The following is a 17,577-nucleotide window of genomic DNA, read 5'->3' as shown; positions in this document are numbered from 1 at the left end:
CTTTTGAGACAATTAAAAATGAAGGAAATCACTTGGAGGTTATTCAATGGTAATTTTATGATTAAATTGATTTAATTTTATGTTGCAAAGTAGATGTTTTAATTTAAAACTTCATTAGCCATTATAAATTTCAGTAACAAAGATAAAATGTCATTTAAACGGGTAAGCAACTTTTGGTTGTTAGATTCTTAAGTAGTTCTAACACCTGGTAACCTCGCTAGTTACTTATCTCACTCTTGATTCAGGCCCAACTTGAAGAATTTAAAACAAACAAAAATATTCATTGAGTTATTCTCATAGTATTTTTCTGCACCCTCACGAATGGACACAACGCTCCAGCTGAGGCCAAACTACCGTTTCATAAGTTCACCTTAACTTCTTTATTTCTCTACTTTATGCCTCTATTTAATACGCCCAGGAAATTGAATGGCTTAATAATTGTTTCCTCAAACTGTCCTGCCAACTTCAATGTACTGTCCACATATTTCCCAGCCCCTTCAGAATCATATCTCATATTTTATACTACCTCCCCTCATGTTTGTTCCCAAATGAATTAACTCATACCAACAGAGTAAATTTTATTGCTGTATGTCCATCCATTCTACCAGCCTATGACTGTCCACATAAAATAATCAATCTACATCTCAAACGATTAAGGGAGCCAAGATGGGACTGATAGAGGAATAACTAGGGTTAATGTGTGTAACAGTTTTGCTAGTGACTAGGACATCAAGAGACGGAGATATACAGTTTAATGCAATAAATGAGGCCTCAGATCTCTTCTATGGAGTGCATGTTCCTCCTGGGCAGCCAAATGAAGCTTAATGCAGCTATGGAGTTCTGTTCAGTGCCTTTCACTGATATTTAGAGTCATCTTCCAATATCGTTAAATAAATAATGAATAAATCAAGTTCTATGCTGTTAATTTGTTTTTCAAGCTGTTTATGGTATGTGGAATAACTGCCCGCAAGAAGATAGTGATGACCTGCCTCGTCAATCTGCACAGAAGGAGAGAACACTCTCAGTGGTGTTCAGAAGAGAACTCCAGGAGTTTGACTCAGCAACAGTGAAGGTAGTAGAGGTCATGAGTTTGAAGGTGCCAAAGAGCCTCAATGGCACTGCAATATAGACAGTCAGGCTGATTAGCTCTTAGCTTCCATGTACATTTCCTACAGCATTGAAGAACAGATATTTCTGAAACAAACAAAAACAGGACCTGGGATTGTTGGGGCAGGTAAACAAAAAATGGAAGCAAACGTTCATGCTCCGAAATTGTTAAAGATATTTCTGCACTAAGAAAGCAAATCAATTGTTGCCAGGTGCTGCAGCGTATAATTATTACAGGTTACCAAGTCTTCTCAGCTAAAAGAAGGACGGAATATAAAATGATGAAAGTGCCATTTCCAAACAACAAAGTCAGAAAAATTTAGCTTTTAACTCCACTTTAACACATTATACCATTTAAATTGGAACTGACATACTGCAACATACAAATACAAACAGTATTCCAGTCAAAAGAGGAGGAAAAGCATGAAAGTCAATGGCAAAACACAATCACTCCAAACAGGTTCAAGACAACCATTTAAACTGTAATTTCCAACATCATAGGGTATAGAACTAAAACAGAAATAAACAATTTCACTTTTTACAGGAGATAACAAGGTGACAGCTGGATGAACACAGCAGACCAAGCAGCATCAGAGGAGCAGGAAAGCTGACGTGTCAGGCCTAGATAATAAAATGTGAGGCTGGATGAACACAGCAGGCCCAGCAGCATCTCAGGAGCATAAAAGCTGACGTTTCGGGCCTAGACCCTTCATCAGAGAGGGGGATGGGGTGAGGGTTCTGGAATAAATAGGGACCGAGGGGGAGGCGGACCGAAGATGGAGAGAAAAGAAGATAGGTGGAGATGAGGGTACAGGTGGGGAGGGGATAGGTCAGTCCAGGGAAGACGGACAGGTCAAGAAGGTGGGATGAGGTTAGTAGGTAGGAGATGGAGGTGCGGCTTGGGGTGGGAGGAAGGGATGGGTGAGAGGAAGAACCGGTTAGGGAGGGAGAGACAGGTTGGACTGGTTTTGGGATGCAGTGGGTGGAGGGGAAGAGCTGGGCTGGTTGTGTGGTGCAGTGGGGGAAGGGGACGAACTGGGCTGGTTTTGGGACGCGGTGGGGGAAGGGGAGATTTTGAAGCTGGTGAAGTCCACATTTATGCCATTGGGCTGCAGGGTTCTCAAGCGGAATATGAGTTGCTGTTCCTGCAGCCTTCAGGTGGCATCATTGTGGCACTGCAGGAGGCCCATGACGGACATGTCATCTAAAGAATGGGAGGGGGAGTGGAAATGGTTTGCGATTGGGAGGTGCAGTTGTTTATTGCGACCCGAGCGGAGGTGTTCTGCATGGCGGTCCCCAAGCCTCCGCTTGGTTTCCCCAATGTAGAGAAAGCCACACCGGGTACAGTGGATGCAGTATACCACATTGGCAGATGTGCAGGCGAACCTCTGCTTAATGTGGAAAGTCATCTTGGGGCCTGGACTTCACCAGCTTCAAAATCTCCCCTTCCCCCACAGCATCCCTAAACCAGCCCAGTTCGTCCCCTCCCCCCACTGCACCACACAACCAGCCCAGCTCTTCCCCTCCACCCACTGCATCCCAAAACCAGTCCAACCTGTCTCTGCCTCCCTAACCTGTTCTTCCTCTCACCCATCCCTTCCTCCCACCCCAAGCCGCACCTCCATCTCCTACCTACTAACCTCATCCCACCTCCTTGACCTGTCCGTCTTCCCTGGACTGACCTATCCCCTCCCTACCTCCCCACCTATACTCTCCTCTCCACCTATCTTCTTTTCTCTCCATCTTCGGTCCACCTCCCCCTCTCTCCCTATTTATTCCAGAACCCTCACCCCATCCCCCTCTCTGATGAAGGGTCTAGGCCCGAAACGTCAGCTTTTATGCTCCCGAGATGCTGCTGGGCCTGCTGTGTTCATCCAGCCTCACATTTTATTATCTTGGATTCTCCAGCATCTGCAGTTCCCATTATCACTGTGTGAGGCCTAGACCCTTCTTCAGAAATGGGGTAGGGGAAAAGTGTTCTGAAATAAATAGGGAGAGAGGGGGAGACGGATCAAAGATGGATAGCGGAAAAGATAGGTGGAGAGGAGGCAGACAGGTCAAAGAAGCAGCGATGGAGCCAGTAAACATGAGTGTAGGTGGGGTGGGGGGGGAAGGAGAGAAGAGAGAAGAGGAGATGGGTCAGTCCAGGGAGGATGGACAGGTCAAGGGGGTCGGATGAGGCTAGGAGGTGGGAGATGGGGATGGGGCTTGATGGCAGAAGAGGGGATAGGTGGGAGGAAGGAGAGGTTAGGGAGGTGGGGACAAGCTGGGCTGGAATAGGGATGCTGTCGGGGGAGGTTTTGAAGCTTGTGAAGTCCACATTGATACCACTGGGATGCAGGGTTCCCAAGCAAAATAGGGCGTGCTGTTCCTGCAACCTTCAGGTGGCATCGTTGCAGCACTGCAAGAGGCCCAGGATGGACATGTCATCTGAGGAAGGGGAGGGGTAGTTGAAGTGGTTCGCAACTGGGAGGTGCAGTTGTTTAGTGCGAACTAGGTGTTCCGCAAAGCGGTCTCCAAGACTCCGCTTGGTTTCGGCAATGTACAGGAGGTCACAATGGGAACAGCGGTTACAGTATACCGCATTGACAGATGTGCTGGTGAACATCTGCTTGATGTGGAAAGTCTTCTTGGGGCCTGGGGTGGGGGGGCGGGGGGGGGGGGGGTGCAGGGGCAGGTGTAGCACATCTTGCAGTTGCAGGGAAAAGTGCTGGGTGCGGTGGGGCTGGAGGGGAGTGTGGAGCAGATGAGGGAAATCACAGAGACAGCAGTCCCTCCGGAAAGCAGATAAGGGTGGAGAGGGAAAAATGTCTTTGGTGGTGGGGTCGGACTGCAGATGGCGGAACTGTCGGATGATGATGCATTGGACTTAGAGGTTGGTGGGGTGGTACGTGAGGATGAGGGGGTTCTGTTTTGTTATTGCAGTGAGGGGGCGTGAGGGATGAGATGCAGGAAATGGAGGAGACACGGTCGAGGGCATTCTCAAACACCGGGGGAGACGGGGTGAACCGTTGCGGTCCTTGAAAAATAAGGACATCTGAGATATACAGGAGACGAATACTTCATCCAGAAGCAGATGTGGCAAAGGCGAAGGAGTTGGGAATAGGGGATGGCATATTTGCAGGAAGGTGGGTGGGAGGAGGTGTATTCTAGGTAGCTGTGGGAGTCAGTGTGCTTGAAATGGATATCGGTTTCCAGGTGGTTGCCAGAGATGGAAAGAGAGAGGTCCAGGAAGGACACGAGATATCAGAGATGGTCCAGGTGAACTTAACGTTGGGGTAGAACATGTTAGTAAAGCGGATGACCTGTTCGAACACCTCGTGGAAGCATGCAGTGGCGCTAATACAGTCATCAATGTAACAGAGGAAGAGGTGGGGTTTAGGGCCAGTATAGGTACGGAAGAGGGATTGTTCCACGTATCCTACAAAGAGGCAGACACAACCTGGGCCCATGTGCATACCCATGGCCACCTCCTTTGTCTGTAGGAAGTGGGAGGAATTGAAAGAGAAGTTGTTGAGGATGAAGATGAGTTCAGCAAAACGAACGAGGGTGTCAGTGGAGGGGGACTGGTCAGGCCTGCGGGACAGGAAGAAGAGGAGGGCCTTCAGGCTATCTGCATGGGGATTTCAGGTATACAGGGACTGGTCGTCTGTGGTAAAGATGAGGTGTTGGGGACCAGAGAATTGGAAGTTTTGGAAGTGGTGAAGGGCATGGGTGGTGTCACGGACGTAAGCAGGGAGCTCCTGGAAAAAGGGGAGAAAATGGAGTCAGGATATGTGGAGATAAGTTTGGTGGGGCAGGAGCAGGTGGAGACAATGGGTAAACCAGGGCAGTCAGGTTTGTGGATTCTGGGAAGGAGATAGAAGCAGGCGGTGTCGGGTTGGGGAACAATGAGTTTGGAGGCTGTGGGTGGGAGGTCACCTGAGGTGATGAGGTTGTGGACAGTTTGGGAGATGATGGTTTGGTGGTCGGAGGGTGGGGTCATGATCAAGGGGGTGATAGGTGGTGGTGTCGGGGAGTGGGCGCCTGGCCTTGGTGATGTAGAGGTCAGTACGTCTTACTACAACTGCGCATCCTTTGTCCGCTAGTTTTATGGTGAGGTTGGGGTTGGAGCAGAGGGCTCCATGTTCTATAGGGGAGAGGTCGGAGTGGGTGAGATGAGTGGAGTTGAGGCGATTGATGCCACAATGGCAGTAGGAGATGAAGAGGTCGAGGGAGGGTCAGAGGCCTTGGGGTGGTGTCCAGGAGGAGGTGGTGTGTTGAAGGCAGAAGAAGGGGTCAGTCAGGGGAGGATTTGGCTCACAGTTAAAGAAGTAAGTGCGGAGGCAGAGGCAGCAGACCAGGGGTGCCAACTCTCCCACACCAACTCCTACCACCCCCTTAATCATGACCCCATCCACCCGACCACCAAACCATCATCTCCCAACCTTCCACAACCTCATCACCTCAGGTTGCCTCCCACCTCATTGTTCCCCAACCCCGCACCACCGACTCCTATCTCTTTCCAAAATCCACAAACCTGACTGCCCTGGTTTACCCATTGTCTCTACCTGCTACTGCCCCACTAAACCTATCGCCTCCTATCTCGACTCCATTTTATCCCCCTTGATCCACGAACTCTATGACACCAGCCACACCCTCCACCTCCTCCAAAACTTCCAATTCTCTGGTCCCCAACAAACACCTCATCTTTACCCAGACGTCCACTCCCTATACACCTGCATTCCCCATGCAGATGGCCTAAAGGCACTCCGTTTCTTCCTGTCCCGCAGGCCCGACCAGTGCCCCTCCACTAGTACCCTCATGTGCTCAGCCGAACTCATGTCACCCTCAACAACTTCTCTTTCAATTCCTCCCACTTCCTACAGGCAAAGGGATTGGCCATGGGTACCCGCATGGGCCCAGGCTATGCCTGCCTCTTAGGTTACATGGAACAATCCCTCTTCTGTACCTACACTGGCCCTAAACCACGCCGCTTCCTCCCTTACATTGATGACTGTATCAGCGCTGCCTCGTGCTCCCACGAGGAGCTCAAACAGTTCATCCATTTCACCAACACCTTCCAACCCAACCTCAAGTTCACCTGGACCATCTCTGATACCTCTCTCTCCTTCCCGGACCTCTCCGTTTCCATCACTGGCAACCACCTGGAAACTGATCAATTTCAAGCCCAGCAATTCCCACAGCCACCTAGGATACACCACCTCCCGCCCACCTTTCTGCAAAAATGCCATCTCCTACTGTCAATTCCTTCGCCTCCGATGCATCTCCTCCCAGGATGAGGCATTCCACTCCCAAACATCTCAGATGTCCTCGTTTTTCAAGGATCGCAACTTCATCAGTGGTCGAGAATGCCCTCGATGTGTCTCCCGCATTTCCCACAACTCATCCCTCACTCACACTCACACACACACCACCACCCCCCCCCACCCCCCCCCCCCCCCCCCCCCCCCCCCCCCCCCCCCCCGCCCCGCAATAACCTCTGAAATAGAATACCGGTCATTCTCACGGACCACCCCACCAACCTCGGGATCCTACGCATCATCCTCCAACACTTCCGCTATCTGCAATCCAACCCCACCACCAGACATTTTTCTCTTCCCACCCTTGTCTGCTTTCTGGAGGGACTACTCTCTGACTCCCTTGTCTGCTCCACACTCCCCTCCAGCCCCACTACACCTGGCACTTTTCCCTGCAATCGCAACCTGCGCCTACATTTCCCCCTCACCCCCACCCAAGGCCCTAAGACGACCTTCCACATTAAGCAGATGTTCACCTGCACATCTGCTAATGTGGTATACTGTATCCGCTGTGCCAGATTTGGCCTTCTCTATACTGGGGAAACTAAGCAGAGACTTGGGGACCGCTTTGTGGAACACCTTGACTCAGTTCACACGAAACACCTGCACCTCCCAGTCACAAACCATTTCAACTTTCCCTCCCATTCCTCAGACGACATGTCCATCCTAGGCCTCCTGCACAACAATGCCATCTGAAGATTGCAGGAACAGCACTTCATATTTCACTTGGAAACCTGCAGCCCAATGATATCGATATGGACTTCACAAGCTTTAAAATCTCCCCTCCCCCTACCACATCCCAAAACCAGCCCAGCTTGTCCCCACCTCCTCTACTGTCCTTCCTCCCACCTCAGGCCACACCCCCATCTCCTACCTACTGGACTCATCCCGATCCCGCTCCCTTGACCCATCTGTCCTCTCTGGACTGACCTATGCCCTCCCTAACTCTCCACCTACACTCACGTTTACTGGCTCCATCCCTGCCTCTTTGACCAGTCTGTTTCCTCTCCACCTATCTTCTCCTCTATCCATCTTCTATCCGCCTTCCCCCTCTCCCTATTTATTTCAGAACCCCCTTCACCTCCCTCATTCCTGAAGGAGGGTCTAGGCCCGAAACATCAGCTTTCCTGCTCTTCTGATGCTGCTTGGCTTACTGTGTTCATCCAGCTCTACACCTTGATATCTCAGATTCTCCAGCATCTGCAGTTCCTACTATCTCTGAAAAAACCACTTTTTAGAGGATTTGGATGGACTACACTAAAGATGACATAAAAAGGTATACAGATAACTTAGCCGATCAATAAGTCTAAATGACTAATTCAGATCGCCTGAAAAATAGCAAATAGCATATGTGGCAACATTTTACAATATTCCAATTAAACATGGCTTAAATGAAACTGCAGACAAATTAACTGTATAATTAGTACAAATATCGGCATCCAATTTTGGTCTTTCTACCCAAGAGAAGATTGTAGAATCATTGTAAAATCCCTACAAGCAGACTATTTGGCCCATTAAACCCACACAGACCCTCTGAAGAGCATCCCACCCAGACCCACACTCTCTACCCTAACCATGAAAACTTGCATTTCCCGTGACTAACCCACCTAGCCTGCACATCCCTGGACTTTATTGGCAGTTTAGCCGTGGCCAATCCACCTAACCTGAACATCTTTGGACTGTGGGAGGAACCTGGAGCACCCAGATGAAATCCACAGACATGGGAGAATGTGCAAATGGTACACAAACAGTCACCTTAGGGTAAAACTGATCCTGGTTCCCTAGCAGTATGAAGCAGCTGTGCTAACCACTGAGCAACTGTGCTGTGCATGTACTTGCCACAGAGGGAATTCAGCAGAAGTCCCACTGTGGGGATGGATGACAGAGGGGACAGATTGGTTCAACTGGGCCTGTATTCACTCGAGCCTAGGAAAATGAGGGGATCTGATTGAAACACAAAATTCTAACAGAGCTAGACAGGCGAGACGCAGGAAGGATGTTTCTCCTTGCTGGGAGCTTAGAACCAGGGTGTAAGGTAACCCATTTAGAACTGAGATGAAGAAAGATTTCTTTACTCAGAAGGTGTTCAACCAGTAGAATTTTGATAGAATGCTGTGGACTCGAGTACATGCAAGAGCGAGATTGATAACTTTTTAGAAATGAAAGGCTTTGAGGGGCTTGGAGTGGAAATGGGATCAACTCAAAATGACCTTCACTGTTTCCTAGTTTCTATCATTTTTTTAGAACACAAAATAAATGGTATAATTCTACTAAATATAGTAATTTTGTATTTGTTATTTGACAGCCTTGCCCGACTGCATCACAGTTGGATAACAGCAGAACTTTTCATATAATTTCTAACTGTACGCAGAGTTCTGCTTAGCAAAGAGAAAAGCAACATTTATTTCTCCTTCTAAAAATCACCAAATTGGGGTTCAAAATTTGGTTTTGCATTGGTTCAACCAATACTATCTGGAGTTCTCATAGTCCTTCCAAAAGGCCAACCAACATCACTTTAGTACAATACTGTACGACAGTTGTTGGAGTGTTGTAACAAAAATACTTCATAGCAGCACCAAACAACAACAAAACAAATTTAATCAACAAACTTACAATTCCCTGACATAGCAACTCATGTCCCAAATGAAAATTGTCAGAGCAATGAACTAATATTAACAGCATAACTGATCTTCACTAAAAACATTAACTTAGGATTACAATACTAAACCATTACTTACTGCTATTGAGGTACACTGGTGCACATGCTCGAATTTATAAGATGTCGTTTACATATTTTATTAGGTATTAATTTACAACAGTATCACTATATTGCCACTGAAATTGATTAATTAGTCCAACGGGTCAGTTGCACATGCATCACTGATTACTGACTCACTTTCTCCAACCAACTAACATTCAAAAAAATGCTGCCTTAGTGTCATCACAAAACATACTGGCAAGTCTACTTAGCAGATTCCTGCCATCATTCCTCCACGTCAACTCAAAGTTACCACAGGTCCGAAGAAAAAGATCAGAAGTGTTCTTATTTGGATGCAGGTAGTTGGAACGCAGAAACTTTTCCTACAGGCAGTCACGAAGCAGAAACTATGCAACTTGCAACAAAATTGGTAAAGTATTTGCAAATGAAGACAGAAAAAGGATACAGGAAACAAATATGGGAGCAGAATCGGTTTGATTGACTCTACTTAGAGAAATGGCACTCACTCGGACTCAAAAGATGAATTACATTTTCTCTGGTACAATTCTATTATTCCATAAAAGCCAAACAAAAACAGTTAACACTATGAAAACTGTTCACAGATTTTGAATATACCTCATCAAACCTTTTAACCGTCTATGTTTGAAGAATACCTCCATTTCTTTCTAAGCAAGCCCTTCCAGGTGCCATTCTAGTAAATATTTTCGACGTCCTTTCTTTAGTCACAACATTTTCCCCTACTTTTGACAACTCTATGTTGACTTTGAATTATTAGTTCATGTTTTGCTAGTCATCAAATAATTTTGTTCCAGGTTGTGTCAGTTTTTACACCACCAAATTTAGGTTTATTGGCCTGTAGTTGCTGCATTTCTTCCTATTCATTTAAACAAGACTATCACATCATAGTCCTCTGGTACAACTCACATCTTCAAGGTAAACAGAAAGATTGTAGCTACAGCCTTTGTAATTTCAATCTTTATTTCTCTCTCAACCTAGAATATACCTCAACCACGCTGGGCAACGTCACTGCTTCTCAGTATCTGCTTTTTGTTTTGCATGTCCAATACTGCTGCTGATACTTTTGTTGTTACACTGATATTATCCTCTTTTCTAATGAAGGAAGATACAGGATATTTCATTCAATATCACAGGTCATGCCTTCGGCCTCCTCAAAATAGTTTTCTTTTCGGACCCTAATCAAGACCAGCCTCCCCATGACTTCCTTTTAACTAGCTGTCTTGTTTTATGTCACTGTACTTCTATAATCAGATTGAATCTCTACTGGATACAATTATCATAAAAATCCTTCACTCCATCTTATTCTAACTTCTACTTTTAATCATCCAGGAATCTTTACCTTTGAATGCCCTTCTTTTCCCACTCACAAGACAGGCTCAAACCTCCAACTCAGCATCAGGACTCACTGCTTTTGGCATCGCAGAGAAAACTGCGCACTTACCTGGATATGTTTTAAAAAAGGGTCCAACTTCTGATGTAGAATCCAGAAGAGGTTGTTCAGCGCAGGAATTTATGTAGAAACCTGCAGAGAGGATCAGGGCAGAAGACATCTTTACGGCACTAACTGCCCCAAGGTCCAGTCTAAACATTAGCAAATGAGTATGTAGGTGAAGTAAGTCAGGTTTGCTTTGAAGGTTAGTTGGGTTAGGTCAGGTGCAGGGGCAGGGGCAGAGGCAGTCAATCATCAGAACAGGTCTGGTTGGTGGCAGGAGGTAGTTACGCATGTTAGACTAGGGTTTTTTTCTGTCTAATATATATTGGGTGTAATTATCAAGCTAAGTCCCATCGTACTATCCCTAATAGGATTACATAAATGTCTGTGACTCTAAGAAACAGACAATTGCCCATCAGAAGCTCAAACTTCTCACGCATCTCCCATGGGTGATCAGGACTTAAAACAGGGTCCCAACATGCATTCAGTGTCCAACAATCCAGAGACCAGAATGTGACCCAAAGTGCCTAATAAACCCAAACTATCATCCTCTCCCAAGACTCCTGGTCATTGTACATTTAGCAAAGCAAAAGTATTTACAATATAAAGCCAACAATTTTCTATGAATACCTCTTGCATACAACTACTGAAAAATGAGAACAATAAATCACAAAAGTAGAACTTTTTTAAAAACCATACACAGACTGAAAAGCAACTTATTGGAGAACCTAAACAGAACTTGGATTATTATTCAGAAGGCCTTAACTTTAGGAACAAGGTATAATTTGCAATCAAATATCGCAATGATTTCAAATTATTATTTCAAAGTGCTAAATTATTTCAAATTGTTTCTCTAGTGTTTCCCCTATGAGGTGAAAGCAATTTCCTGTATGCAAGGAGTTCAACAAATAAGGATGTCAATTAAAGTCACAAATCAAAATAAACTGTGTTACATCTTTATTGTACTCCAGAATTCCAACCAGTACAGGATAACAGGAGCCCACGTTATACAGTCTTGCATTTGTTTACCAAGAAAAACAGTACAAACCAACACCACCTAACTAAATTACACCTGTTATAATAAGCGCTTCTTTATGTGCATTCAAGCAAAATCCCAACTGCAGGGAGAAGGCAGGGAATGGCACAAGGTGAAAATGCTTGCTCAGAAAGCAGTGCTGATACAATGAGCCAATAACCACCTGCTGCACTGCAATGATTCTGTAATTAATGCTCTCTATCTGCATATAATTAAATACAATTGATCAATAAACTTTAACATATTAAACATAATATTTCTATGTTACTGACTGCGCATAAAATTAAGAAAAAATACTAGTTGAGAAGGGCTCAGGTGGAGCGTATTTGGAGCTTTTAATCAAAATTCAGCATCAAGTTACAAAGAAATATGTATTTTTTCTAGCCTTAACATCTTAATGTTGCAATCTGATACTTAACAGCTTCTCCCATTTTTCTGACTGTATTAATATAGCCACATGGTAACTTTCATTTTTGAAAAATAAGAAATTTTTATCATTTTCTGTTTATTTCACAGTTCCAGTATTTGCAATGTTTTGTATATATAGCCTACAAATTCTCAATAAGACCTATTGGTTTTGAAAATGTCAAAATGGGTTTTCCTATCAATAAATTAAATTAAATATACCTTGCAGAATTAAGTCCAAAATCACAAAAAGCCACTACGTTGGTCCAATGTCAAAAATTATTGCAGCTGCGAATCAAACTATCACCTGGGGATTACAAACCAATATTTGATTTTTTTTTAATTTTTAAACAATACTTATCCAGCAGGACATCTATGAAAATCACAAAAATATTTCTGATCCGTCACAGAATGAACTGAAAACACCTAATGCTTTTCAGGGTCTTTGGTTATGTAAAAACAAAACTGCTCTACACTTCTCAATTTCTAATATTAATGATTTTAAATATTTCACACTTAAAAAAATTTTGATACATCAGTTAAAATCATTAACAATTTCTACAATATCTGGTTAGAAAATAAAACAAGAGAAGGAAAATCCAAAAAGACAATCATGCTGAGAGTTTGTGCTAGCCAGTGTACACAAATTTTGCATTACTCATCCTATTATTAAAAAGGAGTTTGATGACAATACAATCCTAGAATCAGATCAACTGCAGCAAAGACTTACTTTGAGAACTCTGTCTAGCATGGCAAGCAGTTGGTGCAGTGGCAAGTCACCATTCACTTCTGGATTATAGTAATTTAAGAAGATAAATGTACGGTGCAGCAGAAAACATCTGTGACCTATCCACCCCTTTGCCCAAAAAGGCATCTTTCTATGTAAGCTTGCACAGAATACAAGTTTCTCCTTGTTTATGCAAAATCTCAGACTCCAGATAATTCTGCACTGCGTACTTATTAAAGGCAGCTTTTTTTACAAGTGACCTTAACTCACTGCTCGATTCTTTCACTTATAGTTGGGATTCGTCAGACTCAGTTTCAACTGCAATTACAGTGCAAAAACTGGAACTGGTTCCTCATGCAGTATTTACTCTGGAAAGCATAATTCAACAATAACTTGGTCATAGCATTTTTGAGTCAATCAGTTACAGGTATGCGTGGCTATTTACAGTAAGGAGTGCAGTTGACAGAGAGGTGCCTGCTGCTTGCTGGAAGTCTAGAATGTGAAAAGCAACCTCAGATGTCACACAGAATGACAATTCAGTAGTAAAGCTAAAGTACTGTATAAGGCACTCACCATCACCTCTCATTACCAACATATACAAACAATGTACACCTGGATGAGCAGTGACAACTCCTCTACCTCTACCTTAGTATTCAGTCTTTCAATGAAAAGCAAAGTCAGGCAAAATGAATTCATACACTATCACTGTGCTGTTGGGGATTTTTTCATTGCCAACTTGGCATATGCAGGCTCAGAGCAACCATTTCAGAGCACTGAACAATCAGAGATAATGTATAGTAAGTACATGCCAGAGTCTGAACATTTGTGTACACTTGATACATACTGCCATATTCCAATGTACTTAATATTTTATTTTGCTCATACCGAGGGTGGATCAACACTAATTTAATAACATTAAATTAGGCCTAGTTAACTGTGAAATCCAAAGGAGTTCGGTAAGTCAGTAAGTCAGAGACTAAATTAGTCTGAATTAAAATATTCCTGTTGGTCACCTAAGCTGATTTCTTTTTTTGGAGGGGGGGGGGGGGAGAAAAAAAGTGGATGGGGAGTCAACTGTCTCCGCCAATGTTGTAAACAAATCCTCAATGCGTCCTTCGTTCCTAAAGTCCAAATGCTACAATCTTGGTGGGAATTGTGCACTAGAATTTAACCGCCACTATTCCGCAATTCACCACAAATCTGAAAATAAACAATTTAATCTGTAGGATATTAACATCTGCCTGTGGCCACTATCTATGATAAAAGGAATTCAACAGGTTCCATCAACAAGAAAATATCTACCGAAAACAAACTCAAATTACTACTACGCAATTTAAGCGATACTAAACTCCCAAACACATGTTCATTCATAAATACACAAGAAACAAAACCGATGGTCAGAGAAAAATACTACAGATGGAAACTGTAGGCAAGTAAAAAATATTCTGCAGAACAAAAGGCAAGACAGAAGAGCAGAATGATGATCTCTTTTTTTTAAGTGTTTATCACCATTATGTTGTCCGCAGTGCAAAAATTAATCTTCAACTCAATAGCCAAGTGGACCCAAGTTTTCTGTTGTACAAGAACTCTTTTTTTTGTCTAGAGTCCCTGACAATTGCGTTTGTTCACTCTCAGATACAAAGAGAGGTTTGTCACCCACTGGCCTCTGGATTCTGGCTACACTATCTTACAGGTCTGTGAAAACTGCAACTCTAAAAGCAAATACAAATACTGCTGCCAGGCAGTTTTTCCTCAATTCAGAAGTTAGTCTATATCAAAAGAAACAACCTCACTTTACTTTCTGGAACAATCTTGCTCAGCTAAAGTGTACTCATCATTCATTCGCTATCTGCAGATCAGAATACCTGCAAGGTCAGCCTTAAACCCTATTTCTTCACTTATAAATTCATTCAGTGTAATCACATGGTCTTGCAAGGTAGACAGAAGACTTACATGGTAGCAGTATCCACATTTTGTTATTCTTGGGAAATCCATGCTCCTATCTTGCAGATGAGGATTTGGTGTACAGCACACAAAACCACTTAATATTCAAGCTGCAAAAAATAACTTCCCTGGTACTTTTAAAGTTATTGTCCAACTTTGATTTTCCAATTTAAAGTCGAAAAGGAAACACATGAAATCCTTACACAAGTTAACATGTCTTTACGGATGTATTTTACATTAAAAGAGGTAAAATAGAACTGAGAATGCACATTATAACATTGAACATAATCTACTTCCATTTACTTAAAAGTGCTCAGAAAATTATATAGCTGCTACCTTCTGCCAACAATGCAGTAATGTTGCTTTCAGAAATCAATTTTGTATATCTTGAAACTGACTTGCAGATCTAGTTTGCCAAACAAGCTTCTCAGTAGTTTATGATGTACTGCTCTCAAGCATGTGGCAATACATGGTAAACAACTAGGCACCAATACAATTTGGCAATCAGTATTCAAATTTTGGGGTTCACAAATTTAAATCATGGTGAATGTAGCAACGGCTATAGGATTTACGAGTTCTACTTTAGACTGAGACAGTCTTATCTCTGGACAGTTTTCACAATATTCAAACTATACTACATCTGTTTTTATCTGACACATATTGATGGAACATGTTTTGAATGGAACATGTAGCAGCAACTGGCCTCAGGATTTGTTTAAGATTCTTCTCTAAAAATCACCATCTAACACATCTTACATTAAAAAGACAGACATCTGGACAAAGAATAGATGATCCCCCAACATGAGATGGTCACTGAGAAAGGACAAGAGGAAAATGTAAATACAATAATGTATTGCATCCCTACATCTATTAATGACATGTAATTCAGTTTATTGTACCTTACGTTCCTCTGGGTTTGTTACAATGGCTATTACAAACACAGTGATGAGACAGACCAGAGCTTGAAAGGGAAAATGGTCTGAAATATAACATATTCAGCAGAATCATTTTAATTACAGCTTAATCATGCAATCAGACCAGTAGGGGCTTTCCTGGGTATCTGGTCAGATCAAAGATTTCAAAATTTGATATTTTGCAGTACAGCAGTAATTCAGTCCATTAGCTTGGATATAACTAACACAAGTAGTATTTGGACAAACTAGGTCCAGAATTGCTGGCTGAAGAACAGTAGCATTAATACAAATGCACTATTAGTGCGCAGATAACCAATGAACTATGATTGGCTATAAATAATAGAATACTTTGTGCACCTCTGCTTTCAGCCTCATGTAAACCATGTTTACCAAATTATCTGTTGTGCTTCAAAGAAATGCTACATTTGCGTTGGTCCGGGCATGGGTGTATTGCAGGATAGAAAATGGAGGTATTCCCATGGATTTTTGTGTGATGAAGTAATAATCAGCAGGATGCTCACAACCATATTAACAGATGCTTGCAATTATGACATTAAGGCCCTATCATTGATTCTCAGAGCTGAGACACACCAAGGCCAGAATAAAATAGCAACATCACTTGTGAGCCAGTGTGTGCTGCCATGAAGAACAGTGGCCATAGGCAACAACACCCAAAATAACACCACCAGCTGATAACCAACTCACATGTTTTACAATAAGTGCCACATGCCTCTAACAGAGTGGTCTTTTCATCAAAACTACACCAAATGAAACTATTTTGCAATCAACCGATTTGCTCCATGTTCTTCAAGTTATGTAGGCAAAAGTATACTGAAATTTGTTAAAACATATTAAACACGCCAGAGAAAAGTTATAGGTCTAATGCAAGGATTGTCTATAATAACGATACTCATTATCATGCAAAGCTATTCAACAACTCCAGACGAGAAAGGGAACAATTCAAACAGTAGAAACGTACTCCTGCGGATTTTACTTTAAAGGTATTCTACTATTTTCTGCTTCATTTCTCCTTTCTTAAACCTCTTTTTGTCCTTCACGTTTTATTAAGAGGATATGGATATCATTGACACGCCAGCATTTATTGCCCATCTCCAACTGCCCTCAGGAAGGTTGCAACGAGTTGTGTTCATGAACCACTGCTGTTCACATATTGCTGTTGTACACACAGTGCAGTTAGAAAAGGATTTTAACCCAATGGAAGTGTTAGTTCCAAATCAGGATGATGTATGGTTTGGAGAGCAAGTTACAGTTGGTCTTGTTTCCGTATATATGCTTCTCTTCTCGTTTTAGGTAGCAGACATTAAAATAGGAGGGGTTTTGGCATGTTCCTGTAGTGCATTTGTAGACATCCCACACCACTATTCACAAAAGATTTAGAAGGATGGTACCAGGGTTGGAGGGTGCAGAGTTATACAGAAAAGGTGAATAAGCACAGACTATTTTCCCTGGAGTTAACAGAGGCTGAAGGGTAACCTTACAGAGGGGCATGGATCAGGTGAATAGTCAATGTCCTTTCCTGAGGGTAGGACAGTCCAAAACTAGAGTGTATAGATTTCAGATAAGAGGAGAAAAATTTAAAAGGGTTCGAAGAGGCAACTTTTTCATTCAGAAGGTGGTGTATGTATGGAACGAACCCACCAGAGTAAGTGGCGCAGGCTGGTTCAATTACAACATTTAAAAGGTGTCTGGATTGGTATATGAACAGGAAGGGTTTGAAGGGATATGGGCCAAATGCGGACAAATGGGACGAGATTAATTTAAAGACATCTGGTCAGCAAGGACAAGTTGGACCAAAGGGTCTGATTCCGTGCTGTGACACTATGACATTGAAGGCTGTGGATGGAATGAATGCTTAATGTGGCAGATAGAATGTCAAGAACTTCAGTTATCTAAGCAATTCTATCACACTCTAACGTGTAGATAGAAACATACTTTAAGGATGGGTCAAAAGACA

At 43.1% G+C, this 17,577-nt stretch overlaps 1 protein-coding gene across 4 annotated transcripts in view; it reads right to left on the bottom strand.

Moving 5' to 3' along the window:
* Nucleotides 1-17,577, bottom strand: part of kcmf1 (potassium channel modulatory factor 1) — a 120,357-nt gene that overhangs the window by 88,140 nt on the left and 14,640 nt on the right. The window contains exon 2 of one of the 4 annotated variants that reach the window (XM_048527433.2): nt 10,586-10,666. The exons of the other annotated variants lie outside the window; for them this stretch is intronic. Coding sequence (XP_048383390.1) covers nt 10,586-10,666 — 81 coding nt within the window. The remainder of the gene's footprint in view (nt 1-10,585; nt 10,667-17,577) is intronic. 4 annotated transcript variants of the gene reach the window in all.

Source organism: Stegostoma tigrinum, chromosome 3 (genome assembly GCF_030684315.1).
Source record: "Stegostoma tigrinum isolate sSteTig4 chromosome 3, sSteTig4.hap1, whole genome shotgun sequence".
In the NCBI taxonomy this organism is placed as follows: Eukaryota; Metazoa; Chordata; class Chondrichthyes; order Orectolobiformes; family Stegostomatidae; genus Stegostoma; species Stegostoma tigrinum.
The sequence above is the reverse complement of the archived record's forward strand: the minus strand, read 5'-3'. Positions and strand labels throughout refer to the sequence as shown.